Source organism: Balaenoptera borealis (assembly GCF_965194805.1).
Source record: "Balaenoptera borealis genome assembly, chromosome: 16".
NCBI classification, from domain to species: domain Eukaryota; kingdom Metazoa; phylum Chordata; class Mammalia; order Artiodactyla; family Balaenopteridae; genus Balaenoptera; species Balaenoptera borealis.
This window is the reverse complement of record NC_138872.1, coordinates 55,318,826-55,343,554: the sequence shown is the minus strand read 5'-3', so window position 1 is coordinate 55,343,554 and position 24,729 is coordinate 55,318,826. Positions and strand designations below refer to the sequence as shown.

Sequence of the window (24,729 nt, the reverse complement as noted above, 5' to 3'; positions counted from 1 at the left end):
GCGCCTCCTGGCTCCTCAACGTCGCATTTGCAGAGTCAGCCTTCAGAAGGGAGCTTGTAACCTGTGTCAGCCACCACCATGCCGAGGTAGGACCATGTGCTCTGAATAACAAGGTCTTTTTTTACTTTAGACCGAAATAGATGTAATCCTTCTTTACTTCCCCATCCCCATGATTCTGTTTTAAAATATTTATGAACACAAATGAATATTCATGGTATTAAACAATATATATGTATATTTTATATATGTACTACATATAAAATCTCAAAGGCACAATTCAGTTCCTTGCTTGTTAGTCCTCCGCCTTTGTTTTCTGTTTTTTTCTCAGAATAGAACTTCAGTTGCAACCCAGTGAAAACTTTGATGGGAGAGTCGAACCACTTTGAGTCTACAAGCATGTTGAGCATAAGAAGGACTTAGGCTTGTGGCTCTTGGTGGCTCTACTTCTCCTTGACTAACAAGAGTCTCTGTTTAATGCAGAGTCCCTGGTAACCACAGAGAAGGCCTCAGTTTCCATTTTCACAGTGTAGTATACTTGATGCTTCTCATTCTTTCTTTGCATGGAGAGAAAGAGGAAGAGGAAGAGGAAGGAAAGCTCCACAGAAGTTTATCTTTAATCATACCGGTCATCAACGTCACCTACTTTATAGAATTATAAAAACAACCTAAACATTAGCTGAGACCTTCAGGCACCACAAGCCTCCAATCCCTGTTGAAGCCAAAAGTCCTTGTCACTATTTCTTGGATGAAATGCACAGCCCCATTGGCAATTTTGACCCAGGGTCCTGCACATCAAAAGAACTTAGTGCAGTGGCCAAGAGTGTGGGCTCCAGGGACTTCCCTCGTGGTCCAGTGGTTAGGACTTCACCTTCCAATGCAGGGTATGCAGGTTTGATCCCTGGTCGGGGACCTAAGATCCCACATGCCTCATGGCCAAAAAAATAAAAAATCATAAAAAAACAGAAGCAATTTTATAACAAATTCAATAAAGACTTAAAAAAAAAAAAAAAAGAGTGTGGACTCCAGAGTCAAGATGGCTGGAGTCCAACCCAACCCCACCACTTGCAGGTCATCTGAGTACCAGCAACCCATGCAACCTCTTCAAGGGTTGGTTTCCTCATCTGCGAAACCGCAGAAGCTAGCAGAACCCATCTCACAGGTCCTCATGAGGCTGAAACGAGGTGATGCACACACAACACTTAGCCCAAGGCCTGGCATGTAAGCAAATGTCCTACCCGTTAGCTGTTACCTTCAAAATGATTGAGAACAACACCTGTTTTCCTCGGCAAGGACCCAGGCAGGAACTCAGCACCTTCATGAAATGTCCATAAAAATCTCGCTCTCAAAAACATTTTAAATATAAGTGTATGAAGGGAGAGGTTAGCTTTACTCTTGGGAGTCAGGGGAACGGGGCAGACAGAGTGGACGATTGGATTATGACAAAGCAAACGACTTCAAATTGAACTTCTGTACGAGCCACTGATTTACTTGGGGGCCCTCCCCGCACACTTTCTGGTTGGATCCTGTGCCTCAATTCTCCTCCCAGCTTCTTGCCCGTCAGACCACAACCAGGTCTTCCCCAACTAAAACAGAGCAGTGTTTTTGCTGCTATCTTTTGCTGAACTGATGGCCGCCAGGATTCTGCTCTCAGCATCCCACTCCCCAGCCCAAAGCTTCTTCCCAAGCAGACACCCTCTCCCCGGCAAGAGGAATTTTTATTTAATCTTCGCAAGAAACCTACGGGTTACTACCGTTGTCCTCGTTATCGAAGAGGACACTGGGGCTGACAAAGATTACGTAACTTTTCCCAGATTTGCAGAACTGATAATTAGAGAGCCAAGATTTGAATCCCCTTTTATTTGTCTTAAAATCTGTGCTTTTTCCACCATGACTGCTGCTTCCCTTACTTGAATCAAAATGAACTTAGATTACTGGATGTAACCCACTGGGTCTACTGAGCACACACAGCCAAAAGGCTCACAATTTGGCCTAGCAATGCACAACTTTTACGAACTTCTACCCACAGAATTTTCAGAGTGTACTGGAGTGGATGGCCCATAAAATTAGACTGAGAACACAGTGCACGCAACAGAGTTGTCAAGAATGAATTTATGGATATAACAAGGGTACATGGGACTGGAGAACCACCAGACTCCTGATTTCCCGAATCTCTAAACCCTTGTCAAGAAATAGCACAACGTTCATCTCAGATTACTCAAAGGGAGAAGTTCTTGAACTACGCTAGTCTCAGAAATAATGTCTTGTGCCAGAATCCACGGATTCCTAAGTGCCATTTTCCTTGGGGCATTGCCGTGTCAGAGAGCAGTGGGTTATTTCCTAATCTGGCTTCTCCCTCTACTCTGTGAGCTCCTTGAAGGTAAAGATTTGATCTAACTCACATTTCCAACTCCACTGCCTAGCTCCTCTTAAATATAATCCGAATCCTCTTTATGGGCTAATAAAACATAGGCAGCTAAGAGTAGAAAGCCCAAAATACAATGAGCTGGTTGTAAATTAACACCATCCATTTACGAAAAAAAAAACAAAAAACAAAAAAAAACTTAGCCATATGCATCCAAAGTCATAAAGATGCTCTTATCCTTTGACTGTGTAATTCTCCTCAGGGGTATATCCCCAGGAAGTTATCCCAAGGAAGAAAACTCTATAGATGCTAAGTAATTAACTCTGGCAATAATGGTGTTAGGGAAAAGAACAGAAACCTCCAGATATTCCATAATAAAGTAAAGCACCATCCTGTTGATATATTGTGTAACCCTCAAAATTACGATTGTAGGGAGTGATAGAGCAACATGGAAACAAATGCTCAAGCTAAAACTTAAATGAAGAAATCGTAACACCAATTCACAAGCCCATGATGGCCATGGCACTGGACCACGTATCTGGACAGGCATGACACGGGAAAGTGGGGAAGGAATTCACTGCTATGGTTCATGGCAGTGGTGCATATGAGAAAGATTGAGGGGCAGGTAAACCTTGTTTCCTCGCCATCTTTAGAGAGTTATTTGGGTGATAGGTTTCAAATGGGCACAAAGAAGGTCAGGGGGAGCTTGGATTCTGTTCTGAAATGGAAGGCGGGCACTTGGAACAGAGCCCCTGGGTGAGAGAGCCCAGCTTTGCATGCAAGACGTGGAGATTCCCCTTCCTGGAGCCAGACCCGCACCGGCTGTGGAGAGCGATCAAGGCTCTCGGCCATCTGCTCAGGCGCTGTGAAGGCAGCCACGTGTCCTCCTGCCTGGACGCTGGGGAGGACGCCGCTCACTAGTCAATCTGCTTGAAACTGCCTCCGATGATTAGTGTGTAATGACTCAGGTAGGTCACGGCCAGGGACGTTTCTGTTATTAGTGCTTTAGCAGCGGTAAAGGGGCATTGATTCTGCAGACGGAGGTTTACGGTTTGTTGGTCGGGAGAGCCCAGCCCTGTGCAGTGTCAATGGTCACTTCTGGGGGAGCAAGCACCCTGCAAGGGCATCATATTGATACTTCGGGGAAGGGGAAGGAAGGCCCAGGAGGAAGGCCAGCCAGCTCCAAAAGAAAAAAACAAACAACAACAACAAACAAACCTGGCCAGGGAAGATGGAAGAGAAGAATTTACCTCTGACAGGGCTAACTCTTGGCCTCTGCCACATGTGAGATGGATCTAATCATTCTCTTGCATTCTGAGTCCAACATCTATTCTTCTCTGTGATTGGCTCCTCCAGGATAGTTAATATAACTTGTATTGTTTTATTTACTTAAATTTTATCTTAAAATTTTATCATGAATTCAGGGCCCTGTGTCTCTCTGTTCAAAGTAATATCCCTAGCACCCAGCAAGAATCCAATTTTTTCAGTTATTTGTCAATGAATGAGTGCATAATGACATTAGCAGGGTAAGAATGTTCACTTATATGTCACTGTCTTAGCACCCTGAGCTGCAATGTACCACGATACAGTTTTTCAAGATGATATATCCTTCTTAAATACGGGGACTGAGGTCCAATGAATTAAAGAACCTGCCAATGTACACATACACGCATGCACACACGTCAGTCAGTGGGAGAAGAGATTACTTCTCAGATATGTAATTGTTCTGAATAACAGTAATGGTAATCACTGTTACCATTTATTTAGTGCTGACTGTATGCCAGGCCAGAGTTGAGATTGGTACTTTCTGAGGCAAGAATCCTCATTTGTGGGAATAATTACCTGAATTCAAAAGAAACTAGCCACATGTTTAAAAAAATATTCTGGGGGCTTCCCTGGTGGCACAGTGGTTGAGAATCTGCCTGCCAATGCAGGGGACACGGGTTCGAGCCCTGGTCTGGGAAGATCCCACATGCCGCAGAGCAACTGGGCCCGTGAGCCACAACTACTGAGCCTGCGCGTCTGGAGCCTGTGCTCCGCAACAAGAGAGGCCGCGACAGTGAGAGGCCCGCGCACCGCGATGAAAAGTGGCCCCCGCCCGCCGCAACTAGAGAAAGCCCTCGCACAGAAACGAAGACCCAACACAGCCAAAAATAAATAAATAAAATAAATAAATTTAAAAAAATATTCCGGCTATCAGCACTTGGAGAAAGTTTATCTTTCTGTTTTGGAGCTTCTCAAAAGTTGAAGAAATCGGTAGCCTCCTCCATTTGGAGAAACCAAATTCCTTGTTTCCATAATTTATTAACCAGCCATTTTACCAAACTTTTTGTTTGTGCTTTGCAATTTCCAGCCATTACTACAGGTTCACCAATGTCTTACATAAAAAACCTCACATTACAATGTTGAATAGAAACAGCACGTAGATCTAATCTTCAGCTTAAGTGAAGGGATTTAGCAGAAATCCCAAGTCACTGTTTTCCTTGGGTCAGTCAGCTGGGAACTGATGAATAACCAGGATGAATACAAACATTCTGCCTCTTAGGTGTTCAAGCCAGTGTAAGAGGTTGCAGGCAAAACCTGCTTTTATTTCCTCTAATTCTCTAATGCAACCTGTGAGTGTGGACCAAACTATGTCAACCTATTAAGGCAGTAAAGAGAAAGCAGAATATCAGTACTGCATTAGTCTCAAACCTACCTGGTGCATTTTCTTGTCCAGGAGACAAGGGGCTCATTTCTGCCCGCAGGTGGGGGCAGGGAAGAACCACTGCTGGTCATAACTCATCAATCTCTGCCTTGCTGAGATAACGACACTCCCCTTCAGCCTTCTCTTCTGTGGCCTAGTTTTATCTTTCTTGTTTCTTCACTGAATTCCAAGTTAGAAGGGGCCTTAGTTACAGACTATTTGAGTTCAATTCATTAGTAGTAGTAGTAGTAGTATTTTAATGAGGAAATTTAAATTTGGTCAAATGCGTTGTTAAGAATCACATGGTCGGGGACTTCCCTGGCGGTCCAGTGGTTAAGACTTCGCCTTCCAATGCAGGCGGTGCGGGTTCAACCCCCGGTCAGGGAGCTAAGATCCCACTTACCTCGCAGCCAAAAAACCAAAACATAAAGCAGAAGCAATATTGTAACAAATTCAATAAGGACTTTAAAAATGGTCCACATCAAAAAAAAAAAGTCTTTAAAAAAAAAAAATCACACAGTCAATTAATAATGCCAGGACACGAGCCTGGCTCTCTTGATTTTTCAAAGATTGATCTAGATTGGGATGCAGGGTGGAGGTGGACTGTGGGGGATTATGGATGACAGAATGGTTAAAAGTACAAATAGGGTGATCATCTTTCAAAGCATTAATCCATGCAACTCAAAAATTCATTCAAAATAGGTGTGTGCTTCTCATTTGGGAGGTGTTAGAGATAGAGCAGTAAGTGAGACAGACACACACCATGCCTTCTAGATCCTCCAGCCCAATGGAGGAGACAAGATAATACACAAGTAATAAATCGGATAATTGAAGTCATGATGAGTGCCATGGCAGATTTAAACTAGGTGAAATGATGGAGAATCACAAGGCAGGCCGCGGGTGCCACTTCAGCCTTCTCTCTTCTCTATCCATGGTCCTGAAATCCTACTATCACACAAATCTTCCTTATAACTTTCATTCTTTCTTACCTTTCCCTGTTCCAACAACAAGGGAGCAGAAGGAGATGTTTTTCTTCTTCTGTGTCTCTGCCTATACCCTCCTCTATTGCCTCCCATTTGCATATACTCATTAAATCAAAAATATCCGCTGAGTTCCTACTCCCAATCTGGCAGAGGGGAGATAGGGAGAGAAGGAAGAATTTATCAGAGCTCTGCTTTGCAGCAGCTTAAGAGAGACAAGAGAGACACATACGGAATGTGTGAACAAGGGTGTCTGGTGGTAGCTGGTGGTTGGTCAAATGACAAAGCAAATGAGAAGGTCAGTGAGCATCTTTTTCTGTGCCCTCTAGACCATGGGACTCCAAATCAACTGGCATGAAACCCACCCTAGGCCTGGCCTTAATGCATTAATGCTCTTATGTTGTTCCTGCCCTTGCTTCCCCTCCCTCTTGAATTCCAAATGATGCATGACCTCTCCCATTTCCAGCCAAGCTGCTGATTTCTTTAACTCGAGAGAATTCCACCTCCCTGGGTGACAATCACTGTTCTTTCTCTTCCTATTCACCCTTGCACTGTTCTACTCTTGTCTGCTCCACTGAGCTCCAGATTCTAAAAATATTATCATGGGGGTCATCCTTCTACACGGAAAAGAGACTTCGTATTTTCTTTATCTACAAAGGGGAATGAAGGAACTCAAGCACACTGGGAAAATTTCCTTCACCAGGAGGGTCTTAACAGAAATGTATACAGAAGTATAGATGTCTCTGTACTAAGAGCACAGGTGAGAGACCAAGGATAGCAAATGCTTGGAGTTGGGAAGTAAAGACGTTTAGAAGTCAAGAGATCAACTTGCCCAATTGGAACAGAAGGTCTTTAGAGATCCTTGGAGAGATCCCTAAAGTGTTAGGTAGGAACTAGCTTATTGAAAAAGTAACTAGATAATATTCATGCTTCAGGAATGTTAGTCCTTCAATGTAGAGGATGGAATCCGGGGGAAGGTAGCATGAGGACCACTTAGGAAGAGTTCACACCCATGTAAAGAAGGAGTTTGTGGAGTGGTATGCCAACAGAGGGGGTGGAAGTGAGGCTTTTAGGAGGCCCAGATCAAAGACTCATCCCCCTCTTGGTGGTGGATGAAGAAGACAAAGTCAGTGGTGACTGAAGCCTGGGACTGGGGTACCTGGGAAGAGAATGGTGTCCTTGGGTGAGTGAGTGGGGTTTGGTCTGATTGTAGGGTTGGGCATTTGTAGTCAGAAATGACAGCCAGAAGTAAGTGGAGAGATATAGCAATCTGTGCTGCACATGGCACTGGAATTCAGTGATAGATCTGGAGCCAGTTGTTCTAGGTCTAGCAGTTGACAAAGCAGAGGTAGAAGTTTTGAAGAAGAACATTGAGTGGTAAGTAGAGAACAAAAAATAGTCATTAGGGTGACCCAGTTCTAATGTCAGTTCTGTTTCTCCCACTTACATAATACTCCATCAGAAGGTGAGATGCATTCATTTATCTGTTCATCCCCCCATCTCTCCATGTGTTCACCCATCACTATATCCAACAAGTACTGATTGTCTGTTATGGCCATTACTACAGTAGACATTATGGACATAATCAGAGCTTATATATTATTTAACAACCAGCATAAGTCAGGCACCAACCAGTTAGAATGGATGCACGCTGGAGGATGGTGCAGGAGCGTCATTAACCCTCTAGTTCTGGATCAAGGGTCCATGTGGGGGGATAAGGCATATGGAATTGCAGGGTGTGAAAGATGCTTAGGGATCTGGGACAGAAGGAGTTTACCAACCCATGTCCACACTGAGCTATAACAGCTGATTATTATCAGCCTGGGTGCAAGAATGGACAATTTAGACCTGGCCCCTGTATTCAGAGGGCCTATGATCTAGAGATGCTCCATCCAACATGGTAGGCTGTTACTACCACGTGATGCTGTTTAGACTTAAATTAATTAAAAATAAGTAAAATCACAAACTTAGTTCCTCAGTTGCAGTAGCCACATGTTCAAGTGCTTGATGGCCATATCTAGTTAGTGGTTAACATACTGCACAGCACAGCTAAAGAATATTCTTAACATCACAGAAAATTCTATTGGATGGCACTGGACTAAAGAAAAAGACAAAAATTAGATTAATTTTTGCTCAGTTAAGGAATTAATTATAATTTTGATATAGCATGCAACAAAAGTGTAATCTGACAGGAGACAGAGGTCAAAGGAAGGCTTCGACTGCAAGTTAAATTTAAAAGTTGTTTGGGACTTCCCTGGAGATCCAGTGGTTAAGAATCCACCTTCCAATGCAGGGGATGCAGGTTCGATCCCTGGTCAGGGAACTAAGATCCCACATGCCACAGGGCAACTAAGCCAGCACGCCACAACTACTTAGCCTGTGCACTCTGAAGCCCGCACACCACAACTAGAGAGCCTTCATGTCGCAACTACTGAGCCTGTGCACTCTAGAGCCCGCACACCACAACCAGAACGAAGCCCGCGTGCCTCAATGAAAATCCCATGTGCCGCAACTAAGACCCAAAGCAGCCAAATAAAACAAACAAACAAAAAAAACAAAAACGAACGAAGTTGTAGGAAATTACTCTCAGGCTGAAGTTCAACAAATGACCCTGCTACCACCAGCCTCCTGCAGCTTTCCTTCTAGACACAGGTCATAAAGGGATGTGGGGAGCTAGAAGCCTACATAGACATAGGGTCATGTGAGCTAACTCTCTGCATCACGTACATTGGCCAATCTGTGTCCAAAGGGCCCCAGTACAGATGGAACATTCTGGAAAAAAAAAATAAACAACACACGATAGCTAAACTTTCAAAGCAGGAAATGGACATTGATTTTCTGAAGCCAACAGAGACATCAAACCCTGTCTCAGAGCAAGGGAAGATTTTAGCCACAACATCAGTCCAGGTACAGCGTTAGATCTGAGCAAATTCCAACTGCAAAGTCATTGCTCCCCATCAAATCCCATGAGGGGCTGGAGCAGTTTCCTGACCCCCACGAGGTACCACACATGTGACTGGTGAAGAGGACACAAGGACCAGGCACGTAGCCCAACGTAGACGTCAGATCATCTGCTTTCCTGGTAACCAAGCAACCTCCCAGAACTCCATCTATGTTCTAGGGGAAGTGACTTGCTGGCCCTGGGAGTTGATTCTCTGTGCTAGAGAAGCTATGATCACAGGAAAGCATGGGGATCTCTTAGGCACAGAGACTGGGCAACGGCTCTAAATATCCCCAGCGAGGAGGTGCTCCATTTCTTCCTTTTTAATTTTTCAAAAAAATTATCAGATATCTGCACACTGGTTTGGAGCAGCAAATTAATAATTTTTTTCTCTCCCAACTGCAGTTCTAGATATGGAAATGCCATATCCAAAGACAAATTAACATGAGTTCCTTACAACACTGTACTAATTATCTCAGGGACTAGAGCCTCCCCTAGGTTAGAAACATCAGCTCCAATCTAGGAAGGGAACATGGGTTTCTTCCTGAGAAGGAGTAACTTGTAGCATGTCGAGAAGGTAAAGAGAAAGGTGGGAGGATCACAGATCATCAGAAAACCCACCCTCAAAACCTTCCTCCCTCTACCCCTCCCCCGTCTGCTCCAGCACCAGCGAGGCATCCAGGAGAAGGAAACTACTGGAAGCAGGAACAGCTAAAGCAACATGCATATTTAACTTCACACCACATAGATCTGAACAGACTGCATGCCGAACAGCCCCCTCCTTGTTTCGCTTACAAAATCCCCCAGTTTTCAAGAAATGCTGTAGCCTGAAATTCAAAGGCATTAACGGATAGATGTGGCATGTAGGGAATTAGACATGAAGTTTCCTTTCTTATTGGGAACAAAAGCTGTGGGTCTAATCTCCTCTGTGATACAGGCTTTAACTGATCAGGGTTACAGGAAGTCATTCTGATGTGCTGAGCGGCGAATACACCATCTTTTTATTTCTTTCCGTCTCCTCCTCCTTCCCAGCTCCCTTCGCATATGCAAATGCCACAGCAATAAGGGGAGTCTTGCAATACCACTGAGGGTGAAAGAATTCCCTTTGATCAGCCTCTCCCAGGCCTGGAGTCCCACAGCCTCCAATTCTACCTGCCCCTTTATGATATTTGATGTGTCAAATTAGTCACCACCACTCTCAGAAGTAGAATATGTTAAGAAATTCTGAAACCTATGAAGGAAGCTACATCTTGGAAAAAACTAAATATTTCCTTAAGTTAGCCTTTTTAAATTTTGATATTTATGGTTACAATATTATAGATTTCTTCCCAAAACAAGCTGCTCGCCAGCAGAACTCCTGCAGAGGAGAGCTGATGGCAGAGACTTTATGAGATGCAGTGTCACCACTACCTCAAATGCTGGTGTATCAGAAAAAATAAGAGTTGGAGAAATTGGACAAAATACTGCTAGCTTCACCAAAAATAAAGTCCTTGCGTCCAATAAGACAGGCAGACGGTGGAAAGTGCTTACTTGCTAAAAACAAATGAAATTTCCAAAATGTACCCCAGCATCTTAAAGTACAGAATTTCTTTTTTGCAGTAATTTCTATATAGGAGTAATGTATTCTGGCTCAGAAAGAGCAAACTGAACTGTTCTTAAATGCTTCAAGAAATATATGGTCTCACTAACTCCTCTGATTGTTGCCATTTCTTTTGACTTTGCAGGGTCCTGTGACTGGGAGAGTGGGACAATGTCTCCTGATGAGAAAAATTTAGGGAACAAAAAGAAAACAAAAGCACATTTAATTTAACCCCCAGGCAGTAATGGTAGGTTTAACCCATCCACACTCTCAGACATTTTCTCTATTCTTTTCCCGGGTTCTACCTAGCAAAGCCTCTTCTCATCTCTGAATCCAACTCAGTGGGGCCAAAAAGAAAGACACAGGCAGGCAGCAAAGTGTTTGTGGGAACCCCAGGCCTGCAGAAGAGGCTTTTCATCACAAACAGGATCAAAGCAATGGATGGAATTCTGTAATGACCTTCCAAAAGCGGTAGCACTTACTGAATGTTGAGTCTGATCAAGGAAGCTGTAAGTTCCACTTGCATGAGTTCTTTGAGCAGTTTCCTAGGGAGTAAGAGAAGGGAAGACTTTAGTATTGAGGAATGTATCCTTGAATTGTGTCTGTATCTTTTCTTGTCATAGTAATATCTGGTTAACCTCTAAAATAAGTGCTTGATTATATGGTAAATTTAACAATGACAATGGTGATGATGATGATGAAAATGATTAACAGCAAATCTTCAAATATATTTTCATAGCATGCTTTCACACTCCAATTAGGAAGGCGTTACTATTTTCTCTACTTCAGAAGAGGAAACTGAGACTCGCACAGCTCAAGTAAGTTGAACAAAGTATGCATACAGGTAGGGGAGCCTGGATTTGAACCTGGGCAGTTGGGCACCAAGTTTAGAACCATTCTGCTATACTCTTGTCTTACACAGTGAGCCCTTTGTCACAGGATGTGTTCAAGGAAAGATGGGAGGTTGATCTTTCAGAGATATTATTGTGGAATCTCCTGAACTGAGTTAGGCAGAATGAAACCAACTCTAAATTTCCCTTCAATTCTAGAACTCGAAGATTCTGTAATGCTCAATCCCGTGATAGCTAAGGTTCCAAGTGACTTCATTTTGCAATGAATAAAATTGTGATATAAGGTGTCCCATCAATAATAAATTTTATAAACATGGTTATTGTCACCCAATCAGAGGGAGGAAGATTCATTTTTATTAATATTTAAATAAACCAAATATCACCTGAGCTGCAAATGGCCATTATAATATCATATAACTCAGTGAGTAGGGGGAAAGGTCATCTTCAACCAGAAAAATCAAGATTTACTAATAGAGGGATCTCCCCTGGTGGTGCAGTGGTTAAAAATCTGCCTGCCAAGGCAGGGGACACAGGTTCAAGCCCTGGTCCAGGACGATCCCACATGCCGTGGAGCAACTAAGCCCGTGCGCCACAACTACTGAGCCTGTGCTCTAGAGCCTGTGAGCCACAACTACTGAAGCCCATGTGCCTAGAGCCCGTGCTTCGCAACAAGAGAAGCCACCGCAATGAGAAGCCCGTGCACCACAAGGAAGAGTAGCCCCCACTCGCCACAACTACAGAAAGCCCGCACACAGCAACAAAGACCCAATGCAGCCAAAAATAAATAAATAAATTAATTAATTTTTAAAAAAGATTTACTAATAAATCTGAAAGATGTATACAGCACTTTGCACCAAAGAGAGTTGGCCCTGACTTGCTCCCTCTCTGGAAGAAACTTAAGTAGCAGAGGTGGGACTGGTTTTCAGTGTTCTAGAATCCTGATCCAGTGCCCTTTCAATTACTCCTGTAAAGTAGGGATATAACTTATACCCAGACTCAATGCAATTCACAAGTTTCAGAGCTCAATTATAAACATTATTGGCAGATATATGTTTAAAAAATACTCTTCCCCTTTCTAATATGAACCATTTTTTTTAAACTTCACATTTTTTTAAAACTTCACTAGCACTGGTGTTGATAAATTAGAATAACTGATAACATCAAGAGGTTCCAAAATACTGGAAAGAGAGAGACCAGTGGCTGGAGAGGCCTGAGGGTATAGACAGCTATGAAGCTTGAGGATGGTGGTAATAGTGCTTATCCATCTGTAACCAAGCAGGACCCTATGGGGCCTTCCCAGGATAGACCCCCACCATGTCCTCGGCCTCATTCTTGTTTGTAGAAAAGCTCTAGTCTTCCAGGTCTCCCCTGAGTCACAAAAGCTTGGCTTAAGAATTAATGTTTGAAAGGTTGTGAACATGTTGGGACAAAAGTAGAGTTGGGCCAGGAGAACTAGAAACAATTTAAACAGTAAATCAATCATATGGCAGTCACAGAATCTTTAGTTCCTCCCTGAAGTACCTAGATAATAGTATCTGATGCCCATTCGAGAGTTGTTTTACAGGTACTAAAACCCCCAACAAATGGACAAAGTTAACTACATGATGACCATGAGTATGTAACCCCCAGACCTGCTGGAGCCTGAGAATTGATAATGTTAACCCCTGTGACACCACCCTGTTACCTCAACGTCAACCAATCAGAGAATTGTGCATAAGCTGATCACACACCCTGTGACTTCCCTCCCTCATCTTGCCCTTAAAAACTCTTCCCTGAAATCCATAAGGGGAGTTAGGGTTTTTTGAGCATTAGCTGCCCTCCTTGTCTGGTGCCCACAGTGAATGTAGTATTTCCCTTCACCACAGCCTAGTGTCAGTAGATTGGCTTTACTGTGAGTGGGAGAATGGACCAAAGTTTGGTTCAGTGACACATCCATCCATCCAACCACCCTTCCATCCTTCTTTCCTTCATTCAATCCATCCATCCTTCCTTCCTTCCATCCATCCACATCTCCGCTACTTACTAGCTTTGTGACCACAGATAAGACACTTAACCTTTCTCTGTCTCAGTAAAATGGGAATAAACATAGTACCTACCTCAATGGATAGAGGTGAGTATTAAAAGTTAATATTTGGGGGCTTCCCTGGTGGTGCAGTGGTTAAGAATCCGCCTGCCAACGCAGGGGACATGGGTTTGATCCCTGGCCCGGGACGATCCCACATGTTGTGGAGCCACTAAGCCCATGCGCCACAACTAATGAGCCTGCGCTCTAGAGCCCGTGAGCCACAGCTACTGAGCCCGCGTGCCACAACTACTGAGGCCCGCACACCTAGAGCCTGTGCTCCACAACAAGAGAGGCCACAACAGTGAGATGCCCATGCACCACAACAAAGAGTAGCCCCTGCTCACCACAAGTAGAGAAAGCCCATGCACAGCAACAAAGACCCAACACAGCCCAAAAAAATAAATAAATAAATTTATTTTTTTTTTAAAGTTAATATTTGTAAGGCACTTAGCATTGTGCCTGGTACAAACTCGATGCCGTTTAAAATTTTATTATTATTTATTAAGTCTTTTTTAATGCCTAACACTGTCCTCCTGATGCCTACAGTCTAGTGGGGAAGACAGATCTTGGTCAGGGATGCTGGGGGAGGCCTTGCCAAGGAAGTGGCAGTGGGGCTGAGATCTTAATGATAAGAAGAATGCAACCAGAAGAAGTGGAAAGAAGAGTTAGGACAGTTAGGAAAGGAACAATCAAACTATATGGTTATCTTCTATAAATTCATAGTATGCCTCAGCTGGAGAATTATCTGTGCCCTAATAATAGAAATAGTAGTAGTAGTAGATCCTAGGTAGGCTGATCATATATCCATAGATATACTTATTATAGGTCCTACGATCAAGTTCAACCTTCTTAACCCCTGCCCCTCCTCTTCTCCAGTTGTTTCCTCCATCCCCTAAGACACTCACTCACATTGAAGATCCAGCTAAATTGAACTACTTTGAAAGACACGTAGCACTATACACCTCCAGCCCTTTGGCCACATCTTCCTTCCAGAGCTGCCCATCTCCTGGCCCAATTTGAACTCATTCTTCAAGGTCCACCCAAATGTAAATTTCTCTCTGTAACTTTCATTGACCCATCCAGCTGGACTGATTTTTTTTCCAGGTGTCCCATGGCCTTTTGCACATTCCTCTATCTGAACAAGAATCATACACTCTCTCTAACCCACTGCAGCCTTGGCCTGTCCAGGCTGTGGACTCCTGGAGGGCAAGGACAGTGTTTTAGCCAACCCAGTAGCCTTGCCGCCTGGCACAGTGCCCAGCCTCTTAGCAGCTGCTCACCACACTGGACAGCCTAGGAAGCTCACTGACCCAAAGTGCTACAGCACCAAGGAAGGGCACTGAACTTTACTCCAGAAAGACGTTTCCTCTGCACATCATGGCCTTCTATGGTGCTCCCCTACTTGGCATGCAGGTGGTAAGATTAATTTCACATCCATGTCAGCTTCATGCCCACACCTTTGGATCTGTTTTTAATCCAACCTGCAGTTGAAATGAATTTTATACCCCCCCATCCTTTACACTAATAAGAATCTGTCAAATCCTTTAGGTGGATTGTTTTATAAAAACAAAGGCTGAGAACTATTGTTACAAGGTGAGAATAGAAATGGTCATTAGCAATGGCACCAGACGACAAGGAAAATCTAAGGATCTAGAGTTCCAAAGCAGTGATGTCACTTAAAATAAAACAAAACAAAACTAAGATTGTCCTGAGTTTGTAATTACTCTCACAAACTACCTAAAGAGCAATCTGTGACCAGGGAGAATCTTGGGTCCCAGTGAAATTGGATGGAATTTTCATGGCACTGAGACTATGCACCAGCTACAGAGCTGCGAGTGAAGGGAACAGAAAGGACGTCGCAACAAAGTCAGGCAGAGCTGCTCACTCCGTGCATTAGCTGCCGTCACCTCGGCACTCCATCCAAATGGATGCACAGAACAGCGAACCAATTACTTCCAGGATGCTGAAGTTGATGACCCCTGGGCAGGCAGTGTGTAGTTTAAGCTTCTAACTCGGACTCTCTCAACAGGGCTGGCTACTGCAACGTTTCTACGTCCATAGACTCGGCCACGCGCTGCTTCATGGATTCCGCACACGGGTGACCAAGAGGAGCTGCTGAGATCTCCTCTCTCCACACTTGCCCCCTCAGCCCCCCACGGAGCAGGCAGAGCAATCTTTCCAAGCTATGAATGCACCCACGTCACTTGATGGTTTCAGCCCTAGGTGGATGGCTGCCCACTCCATTGAGGACAAAGCTCACACCGGTGGGGGACACAGGCGGATGCCCCACATGGTGTGCTCCCGGCCACAGCCTCAGCCTTGTTTGTTAGTTAGTGAGCAGGCACACCCTTCCTCCAGACCCCTTGTGTCACCAGCCCCAGGGACCTGCCAGTTCTGGGTCACACCTCACTCCCCACCAGCCACAGGGATGCTTCGTGTGCTGTGTCTTTGACCTGGGATGCTCTTAACACCCCATTAGCTCTCATCGTTACTTCCTCATGGAAACCTCGGCCACGCGGTCTCACGAGCCCACTGTCTTTCCTTCATAGTGCATCTCACAGCTGTCACTTCACAGTCAGCTGAAAATGCTCTAATTCAAGTCTGCCTGTGTCAACAGCATGTCGGCTCCATGAGGGCAGGGACCACGTGTGTCTGCTCACCGTTTTAACTCTACCTCTGACCACACTGCAGTGGATATGGAAGGCGTGTGATAGTACTTGCTGAAGGAAGGATGAAAGTGAGTGAGGGAGACGGAGAGAAGAGAGGAAGAGAGGAAGGAAGGAAGGAAGGGAGGGAGGGAGGGAGGGAGGGAGGAAGTCGGGGAAGAGAGAGGGACGCAGGCTTCCTCACCCTGTCGCTAACTTTAGACACACTTCCAGTGACTACCAGCTTCTCTAAGAGCTATTTCCCTTGCCCACCTCATCTCCGCCTAGCTCAGTCCAGAAATCAGGTCTGAGGTACCCGACCCTGGTTCCCTTAGGGCGGTGTTGAGTACGGATGAAATGTCACCTGATCCAAGTTCAGTTTTCTTCCAGGAATTTGCACAGCGCTGAGAAGTTTCCGCCGGCTCCCAGAACTGAGAACTCACTTACTGTGGGGTCACCGTTCCCTGCCATGTACTGAGCAAGAACGGAAGTGGCCAAGCTCTGGGGCAGGAAGAACAGAGAAGAGAGGCAAACAGGCAAGAGTGGAGGGGCCCCGAGGCAGGGGGCTCTGGGTGGGCGTGGGGGTGCCTCGTTGGTGGATGACTTAGCTGCTCAGGATGCCTGACCCTCCTGGTACTGACCGCACCTCCCGACTCTCACGGCTGAGACTCACTTCTGGGCTGTGTAATGAATGTCCCCGTTTTTTGAGCTATTTTGAGTGGGTCTCTGTTACTTGCCAACAAAAGAGTCACGTGTCTCAAAGGGTGGCATCTCCCCCAGCTGGGGGGCTTCTCCACCAGCTCTGCCTTCAAATACGCCCGCTGTATCTTGACCGCATCGGTGATCATGACCACGTGCGCTCTCTCCAAGCTTCTCAGCGGCCCCTGACCTTATTCGGGTGTCTGGAGCTTAACAGTTCTTAAAGGGGCCCTGAAGCCGCATCAGCACAGAGTAACGCAGCTGGTACCATAGGGGCTTAATAATGGGCGATCTGGCAATGGTGGAGCGTGGAGGGGCAGGCGCCAGTCACTCCCGGGATGGGAGGCAAGCGGGCCAGAATGGGAAGTGCACGGCAGCTTCCTTAGGGTGGAAACGGTGACCCTCCCCAAGGGAATCCAGTGACTCTCAGCCATATGACATGAGGCTGCTGACCACTGGCCGCCACTGCCGTGGTGATCTGCCCAGCCATGCTCGGCCATGCAAATGATTTGCCGTGTCCCTGGATTCGCTGCAGGATCTAAGCACCTGAGCTCCAGACTCAAGACCAATGCATCATTTTACTGTGAACTTGTGGTTTGTTTCCTAAGGGGTGCCGTGGGTTAAAGCACCATCTCCCACTGCGGTCATGCATGAGCACCCACGCAGCAAGGCCGGCGTGGGACACTCTTTGAGCTGATTGTCCCGCACCATCTCTTCCTGCTTCTTACCCCGTTCCCACATCCGATGCCTGGTCTCTCTCTGTGTTGAGTATTCCCCCAAAGGTCCTGTTCTTCCCCTCTCACCTTTGTTGAATGTAAGTGACTGAGCTGAACAAGAACAAAGGCCAACAGCCAATAGTTCTAAACTAAAATGGAATCCTCCAACCTCACCAGGCTTTGCCCTGGCTGGTTCCCTTGCCTGGGAGTCCGTTCTCTTTTCGTCTGCCTGGGGAACAGGCACCTAGTCTTCACATCCTCGGGGCGCCCTTGCCAAGCACAGCGAAGAGCTCCCACCTCCCTGCTCTCAGAATTCCACCGGTACCTCTGAGCACTCATGGCTCGCAGACATCAGGGGCTTTATCTGTCCTCTCCATTGTATCATCAGCACTTTACAGCCCCAGGCCATACTTTATCTTATTCATGAATGATGGTACTACAGCCATTTGGGACACAGACTCGGGTTCGAAATCAGTTCTCCCGCTCATTTAGCAATGTAATTTTGGGCAAGCTGCTTGACCTCTCTGAGCCTCTGTTCTCTTACCTATCGAATGGGGATAATAATGCCCTGCTCCTTGGAGTGCTGGTGTGAGGATTACACAATATAACTACCTGGCATGGCTAGTCAATACATGTTCATCATGCCAGACGCCCAACAATGATGCCTACTTGTTCAACAACAGTCCTTCCAATAAACAAAGTCGAAACATGCTTTGCAAAATTTTGCCAAGTAAGTAAGATTATCCAGGTGACTCTGACAGCAGAGCCCAGGTAGACCACTGGCCAACACAGCAGCTGGCACACAGTAGGTGTCATTTAAGATTTCCCAAACTAAAGAACCAATGGGTTCTTCCCTTACTGATGAAATACAATTGTAGCTGCTGCTCCAAGGCTTATATTTGACTTGTCATACTGTTTAAATGCAATAAGCATCAATTAGTCTGCCTGCTGCATTTAATTTGGCTGCACTCACCCTGTCCAGTTAGGGCTCAGGTACAGTATCGGTGGCTGCTCCGTGGGAAGATGCTTCCCGGTCTCCCTCCCCAGGGAAGCAAACTTCCCCCTAAAGCTCCAGGGACCTTCGGGAGACTAACGATATTACACCCCATACGCCACCCCGCTTTGAGGCTTATTGTTGGTGTGTTTAATTTCCTGTCTTGGCATTACAGGAGATTTCTAATGTTTGGGCTGTAGGGTATGTTCTGATTAAAAATAATCCTCCCAATTATGGGCTGGCATGAGCCTCCTGTCACATGCACTCTGCCACCAGCCTCTGCTTCCCTGTCAGCAATAATTGTGTCTGCACTGCCTAACCGTAAATGAAAACCCAAGGGGCACGTGTGGGTCCCCAGTTCCTGGGCCGCACAGGATCTTTTAATTTGCACTGTCTGTCAAAAAGATGCTTCTGTGTGTACTCCAAAGAAATCCTCAGACTCTCAGAATCAAGGCCAGAAAGAGCAAAGGTACCACAGCCTTCTTGGAGAAACTGTATTTGAACCCGCCAGAGATAACAGGGCGTAAGGCAACGAGGCGCTTTTTATTCTGCTCCAAACTTTAGCTAGACTCGGTATGAAACAGGGAAGCTGAACTCTAGGGAAATTTCAAGGTGTATTTATATTATTTTTCTTCCACCAAGTACATAAGACAGGACATTGCATTCAAAGCATGCGATAGCAACTCTGTGAAAGGAAATACACACATGAGACCTGATTATTTCAATCTCTATAAAATTAAAACTTTCTGGGTGTAGAGTGAGGGAAAGAGGTATGTGCTTTCATCAGGGAAATATCACCAGGTTCTTCCTGGGTAAGCAGAGAGGAGCCGGCCCTGTGGCCAGGCCCAGAATAGGCAGTTGAAATACGGTGCGGAGTCAAAACAGCGTCACTTAGAGGCGTTATTGAGCAAAGGTTTGTTTAGGAGTAAGGAAGAGCGGGCTGTTTTGCTGTGTCTCTGCACCCACATCCCTTTTTCTAAGAAGGGCACCTGCCCAGGAATGGGGGTGTCTCGTCTCGCTCCTACTCACCTTCTTTCTCCCTGGACAGATGTTTGGAAGAGGGCAAGGCCTGACTCTGGGATGGGCACTAGGACCCTTATCTTAGGATTTTACAACTTGGACGTGAGGGCAACATGCTGCTGTCAGCTCATGGACACGGCACTTGGATGGCGACACAGACTGAGGGCCAGGGCACCTTTTGGGAGAAGTTATGGGGGACGAGGAGACGGCACAGCAGGGCAAGCCCACTCTTGGAAAGCAGGGAGAAGGGAGCCGGTGCACAGAGGGGCAGAGGGACCCACCCAGAGCTCGCCACTCGCCACCTGGGTTCCAGACAACCTTTGTGTCTCCCTGCCTTCACTGCTGATGCCTCGCTGAACATCCTACACTGAGGATGAGCCCGAGATACTGGGGTGCCTTCCTGAGAAAGTGCCCCTTTGGCCGAGCCTATGGTGGGTGGGTTTCTGTCGCTTACGGCTCATGTTTTGGTGACTGAGTGATCTGGGCGAGACCTATTCAGGACCACACAGGCAGGCTGTGCAAGACCAGGCAACTGTGCCAATGAAGCTTGCCCTGTGGACCAGATGGACCGTGGGTCTCATCCAACACGTGGCCTGTTTTTGTAAATAAAGTTTTATTGGGATACAACCATGCTCCTTTATCTGTGTATTACCCATGGCTGTGTTCACGCTGTAAGAGAATTGACTAGTCGTGACAGACTCTTTGACTCACAGACCCCAAAATATTTACTACTTGGCCCTTTATAGAGAAAGATTGCCACCCTTGATATAGAAGCTTACACAGATTCACATACACGTTCACAAAGATCTAAATAAATAAATATGTGAATAATAATAATAAATAGTAATACTGCTATGATCATTATCCAGTACTAAGCATTTACCACTTACCAGGCATTTTACTTACAATACCCCCCTCCCGGGCACAACATCCATTATTTCCCTTTTTATGATGATGAACCTGACACTTAAGAATCTGAAAGAAATTGCCCCAGGTCTTACCGCTAGTAATCAGCAAAGCCACGATCCAAATCCAGTTCTGTGTGGCTGTAAAATTCACACTTTTAACCAATATTTGGTATACCTATCATTTTTTTAAAAGTAGAGAAATTGCCCAGTATGGCTTTTTTAGCAGGGCCTTGAGGCTCATTTCTAGCAGGAGGAGAAAAAGTGTGACCATCAGCTTCGTGAAGCAGCTTCCTACCATGAACCTAGAGAATTCCACATTTCCACCCTTTAAAGGGGACTGTGGGCCACGAGGTTTCTTAGAGGTGCTGGAGGGGAGGATGGGCAAAGTAAACCAGAGACAGGAATGATTTTCAATTCCTGCAGACAGACTCAGGCTGAATGATAAAAGACCAGCAGAAATGGGTGGGGACTGCAAGCTGATTATTGGCATCGCACAAAATTGTCTGCGAGACAAAAATGTTCCTTCCCATCACAGCACCAACAGCCAGTGAGTTCATTCCCCGAAGAGGAATGAGGCTTCTCAGCAAATGTTCACGAGTTCACATGAACTGAGTTTACCCAAATCCATCAGTGTCTGGAGCTGGCCTGGTACATACTCGGTATTAAGGAGACCGAAGGATCTCATCCACGTACAAACCACCAAACCTCACACATAAAAGACTGGAAGTGGAGAGAGAGGACCAACGTCTGCAGAAATTTGATACAGAAAACTCTGCTACTTCAAAGGCATGAAAACTGATTAGAGAGACGGCTCAGTGTCACCTGCAACTCTCCAGGCTCCAGGAGCAGGGCTCAGAGAGAAAGGAGACCATCTCCTTGTGGTTTCTACCCTGTGTGGTTTCAACTCTCAGCTCAAATATCGCTTCCTTAGCAAAGCCTCCTCCATCTGTCTCTGCAGCAGATCTAGGACCGGCTCCCTTATCGTCACTTATAACTCACACAGCAAAACATAACCATTTGATCAGCATCTGCTTTTCCTGCTCCACTGAATACTCCACAAGGACTCAGACACGGAGGGTTTTGTCCCCTACTGAATGCTCTGCACCTAACACAGGGTCTGGACCAAAACTGGTGCTCATGAAATATCTGTGGGATGGATCAATGAATGAGTGAATAATTCTAGAATGAAATCACGTTCTCCTCTGGCATTGCAAGGGTCTCCATCTGAGACCCAGGGGTTCTTCACTAACCCATCACATCACTGAAAGCTCTTTCTTTAAGCCCAATTTCCCCACAGATCCCATATCCAGCTTCTGACGGGTCACTAGAGGACCCATGACAACATTTGAAGAGACCAGTGTATGCATGAAGGAAGGGTTTTGACGTTGAGAGTCTTCCCCACCTGGGTATAAATCCCGGCTTCAGCACTTCCTAGCTGTGTGACCTTGAGTAAATTACTTTACATTTCTGGGCCTCAGTTCCCTCATGGATAAGGTGGAAATGACAATGACTCTTTGCAGATTCTTTCAATGATTGAATGAGATAACATAGGCAAAGGGTTTAGAGGGTAATTACACGGGGCGTTCAAAGAGCTGTACCTACTGTAATCATACTCAAGTTCTCCTCCCAAGCTGAAGATGATCTTAAAGAAGTAAAGTGATGTAAAATATTGTAACTTAAAGAAACTCAGTAAATATCGATTTGAGACAAATAGAGACGTATGTATGTGAATGTATATGAAGACAATAATAATAACAGGAGAACAGTAATAATAATAATAGGAAAGAGGAGGAGGAGGAGAAGAAGTATCCAGCGCCCCCTCTGTGCCACGCGCTGCGGTGAGCCATCTGCACGCCGCGTCCCACTGCATTCCCATGACATCCCTCCACTGTGGGCATCATTATTTCTAATTCTCAGATGAAGTGTGATACTCAGAGAGCTTAAGAATCTGTGCAAGTTCCCATGGACAAATTAGAACTTGAACCCTGATCTGAATGGCAATGATGCTGTATTTGCTCTCAGAGAGAATGTTCCCCATTCCAAGCAAACGTCGCTTGCTGGTGATGGCTCAGGACCTGGGCGGGGGGCGGGGGGGGTGGGTGATGTCACAGAGATGGTGATACGCTTTTACGAGAGAGGAGCTTAGATGGGCCAGGATGCCACGATCAGCTCTCACTCGCAGAAGGAGCTTCAGCACAAGGGACCGCCCGCCCCACCAATCCACACTGGTTACTATCCGTCCTCTCAGTAATTCTGTTGATGTTTGTCATTGGAGAGAGAGATTGTGCAGGTACAAGCAAAGGGCTTACAAAGGGAGGCCTCTCAGACACGGTGATTCTAAGTAGCAGTCTCTCCCCCTGAACGGCAACCACGGCTCCCCAGCCTTTGGAGCCCCATCAGACATATGGCACCACGAGAAAGATCCTCCCATGATTCGAATGGGCCTCCTTCCAAGACACCTGGTAGGTTGGCGGTGGGGTGGATCATCGAACCATTGAGGTAAAATGGAGAAAGGATGTAGGAATCAGAAAGCTCACAAGAGGCTGAGATACAAACAGATTACAGAGCCGGGGTACGAAGCACGTCATTGGGGATGCATGACACTTTTGTTCATTAATCACCTTTTATTTTGAATCTGTTTCTCAATGAAAAGTAGCTTTCCATTTCTATTATCAAGATTAATGTGTCAACAATACACAACCCTAACCATAGCATAAACCAGCCTGTCGTGGAGAAGGGGGGAAAAGAGACCAAAAAACCGAAACCAAAACAAAAGGTAAGGAAAAAACCCTTAGTACATCGTGTGATATATTTGCTCAGATGACTCCTTTATTTACACCACTGAGAACACTTTATTTTTGAGCTTCATAACTCACTGCTCTATAAAAGAAAAGCACGTACTTCAACCTGAAGCAAGAAAATGTACCATAAAGAAAATCCATCCTCTTCTCTGTAAGTCTCAATTTAAAAAAAAAATTCTATTTAATATGTGTTGGACTCCAGAGTGCCTTATTACCTTATTTAATTCAGACCAGGGTAGATGTCGCAGAATAAAAATGGCACTAACATGATAGGAACTAGGCTGCGAAATGTGGACATCGTATTCTCTTCAGAGAGATAATCAGCTTACGAGAATTCATTTCAACCTAAGAAAGGTCTCACAACGACACTGAAAATTCAAGCTGGTCTCATCATCTCAAGAATGTAATCTCAGGGAAAGAGTAAAACTATCAAGGCAAGCTTGGTGCAGTTATCTTTATGTATAAGAACCGTAAGCATCAGATCCCAACAGAATCACTGTGGCAGGGTCTGCTCCCAAGTCTGGGAGAGACCTCTATGTAAAATACATCACATGCCTTTGCTGATAATACTGTTAATTTATTTTTTTTCTTTTTTTTTTTTTTTTAAATTTTTATTTATTTATTTTTGGCCGTGTTGGGTCTTCGTTTCTGTGCGAGGGCTTTCTCCAGTCGCGGCAAGCGGGGGCCACTCTTCATCGCGGTGCACGGGCCTCTCACTATCGCGGCCTCTCTTGTTGCGGAGCACAGGCTCCAGACACGCAGGCTCAGTAGTTGTGGCTCACGGGCCTAGTCGCTCCGCGGCATGTGGGATCCTCCCAGACCAGGGCTTGAACCCGTGTCCTCTGCATTGGCAGGCAGATTCCCAACCACTGCGCCATCAGGGAAGCCCCAATTTATTTTTTTTCTAGTGCTGAGAGTACTTTTCAAAGATGCACTGCTACCTTCTTTCCATCTAAAAATCCCTCCTAAATTTGGTATTCTGAAAAACACAAGGCTTAAAAAAATTGTTTCCTAAAGTAGTCACTAACAGGGTTTTAATCCCATCCTTGCTATTAACTAGCTGTTTGGCCTTGATTAGTTTACTTAAACTCTGAGCCTCAGTTTCCTCATTTGCAAAAGAAAGGGTTTGGACCTTCATGATTTTTTAAAATTTATTTATTTATTCATGGCTGTGTTGGGTCTTCGTTTCTGTGCGAGGGCTTTCTCCAGTTGCGGCAAGCGGGGGCCACTCTTCATCGCGGTGCGCGGGCCTCTCGCTATTGCGGCCTCTCTTGTTGCGGAGCACAGGCTCCAGACGCGCAGGCTCAGTAATTGTGGCTCACGGGCCTAGTTGCTCCGCGGCATGTGGGATCCTCCCAGACCAGGGCTCGAACCCGTGTCCCCTGCATTGGCAGGCAGATTCTCAACCACTGCGCCACCAGGGAAGGCCCGGAACTTCATGATTTTAATTGCTCTTTTAATTTCTCCAGATGATCTGGTTCA

At 45.6% G+C, this 24,729-nt stretch overlaps 1 protein-coding gene across 23 annotated transcripts in view; it reads right to left on the bottom strand.

Moving 5' to 3' along the window:
• Positions 1–24,729, bottom strand: part of RBFOX1 (RNA binding fox-1 homolog 1) — a 2,204,510-nt gene that overhangs the window by 1,213,770 nt on the left and 966,011 nt on the right. For all 23 annotated transcript variants that reach the window (XR_014236073.1, XR_014236074.1, XM_082362282.1 and 20 more), the window contains one exon: positions 11,031–11,093. Coding sequence is in view for 20 of the 23 variants with exons in the window: in XM_082362255.1 (XP_082218381.1) it covers positions 11,031–11,093 (63 nt within the window). In the remaining 3 variants the exon portion in view is untranslated. The remainder of the gene's footprint in view (positions 1–11,030; positions 11,094–24,729) is intronic.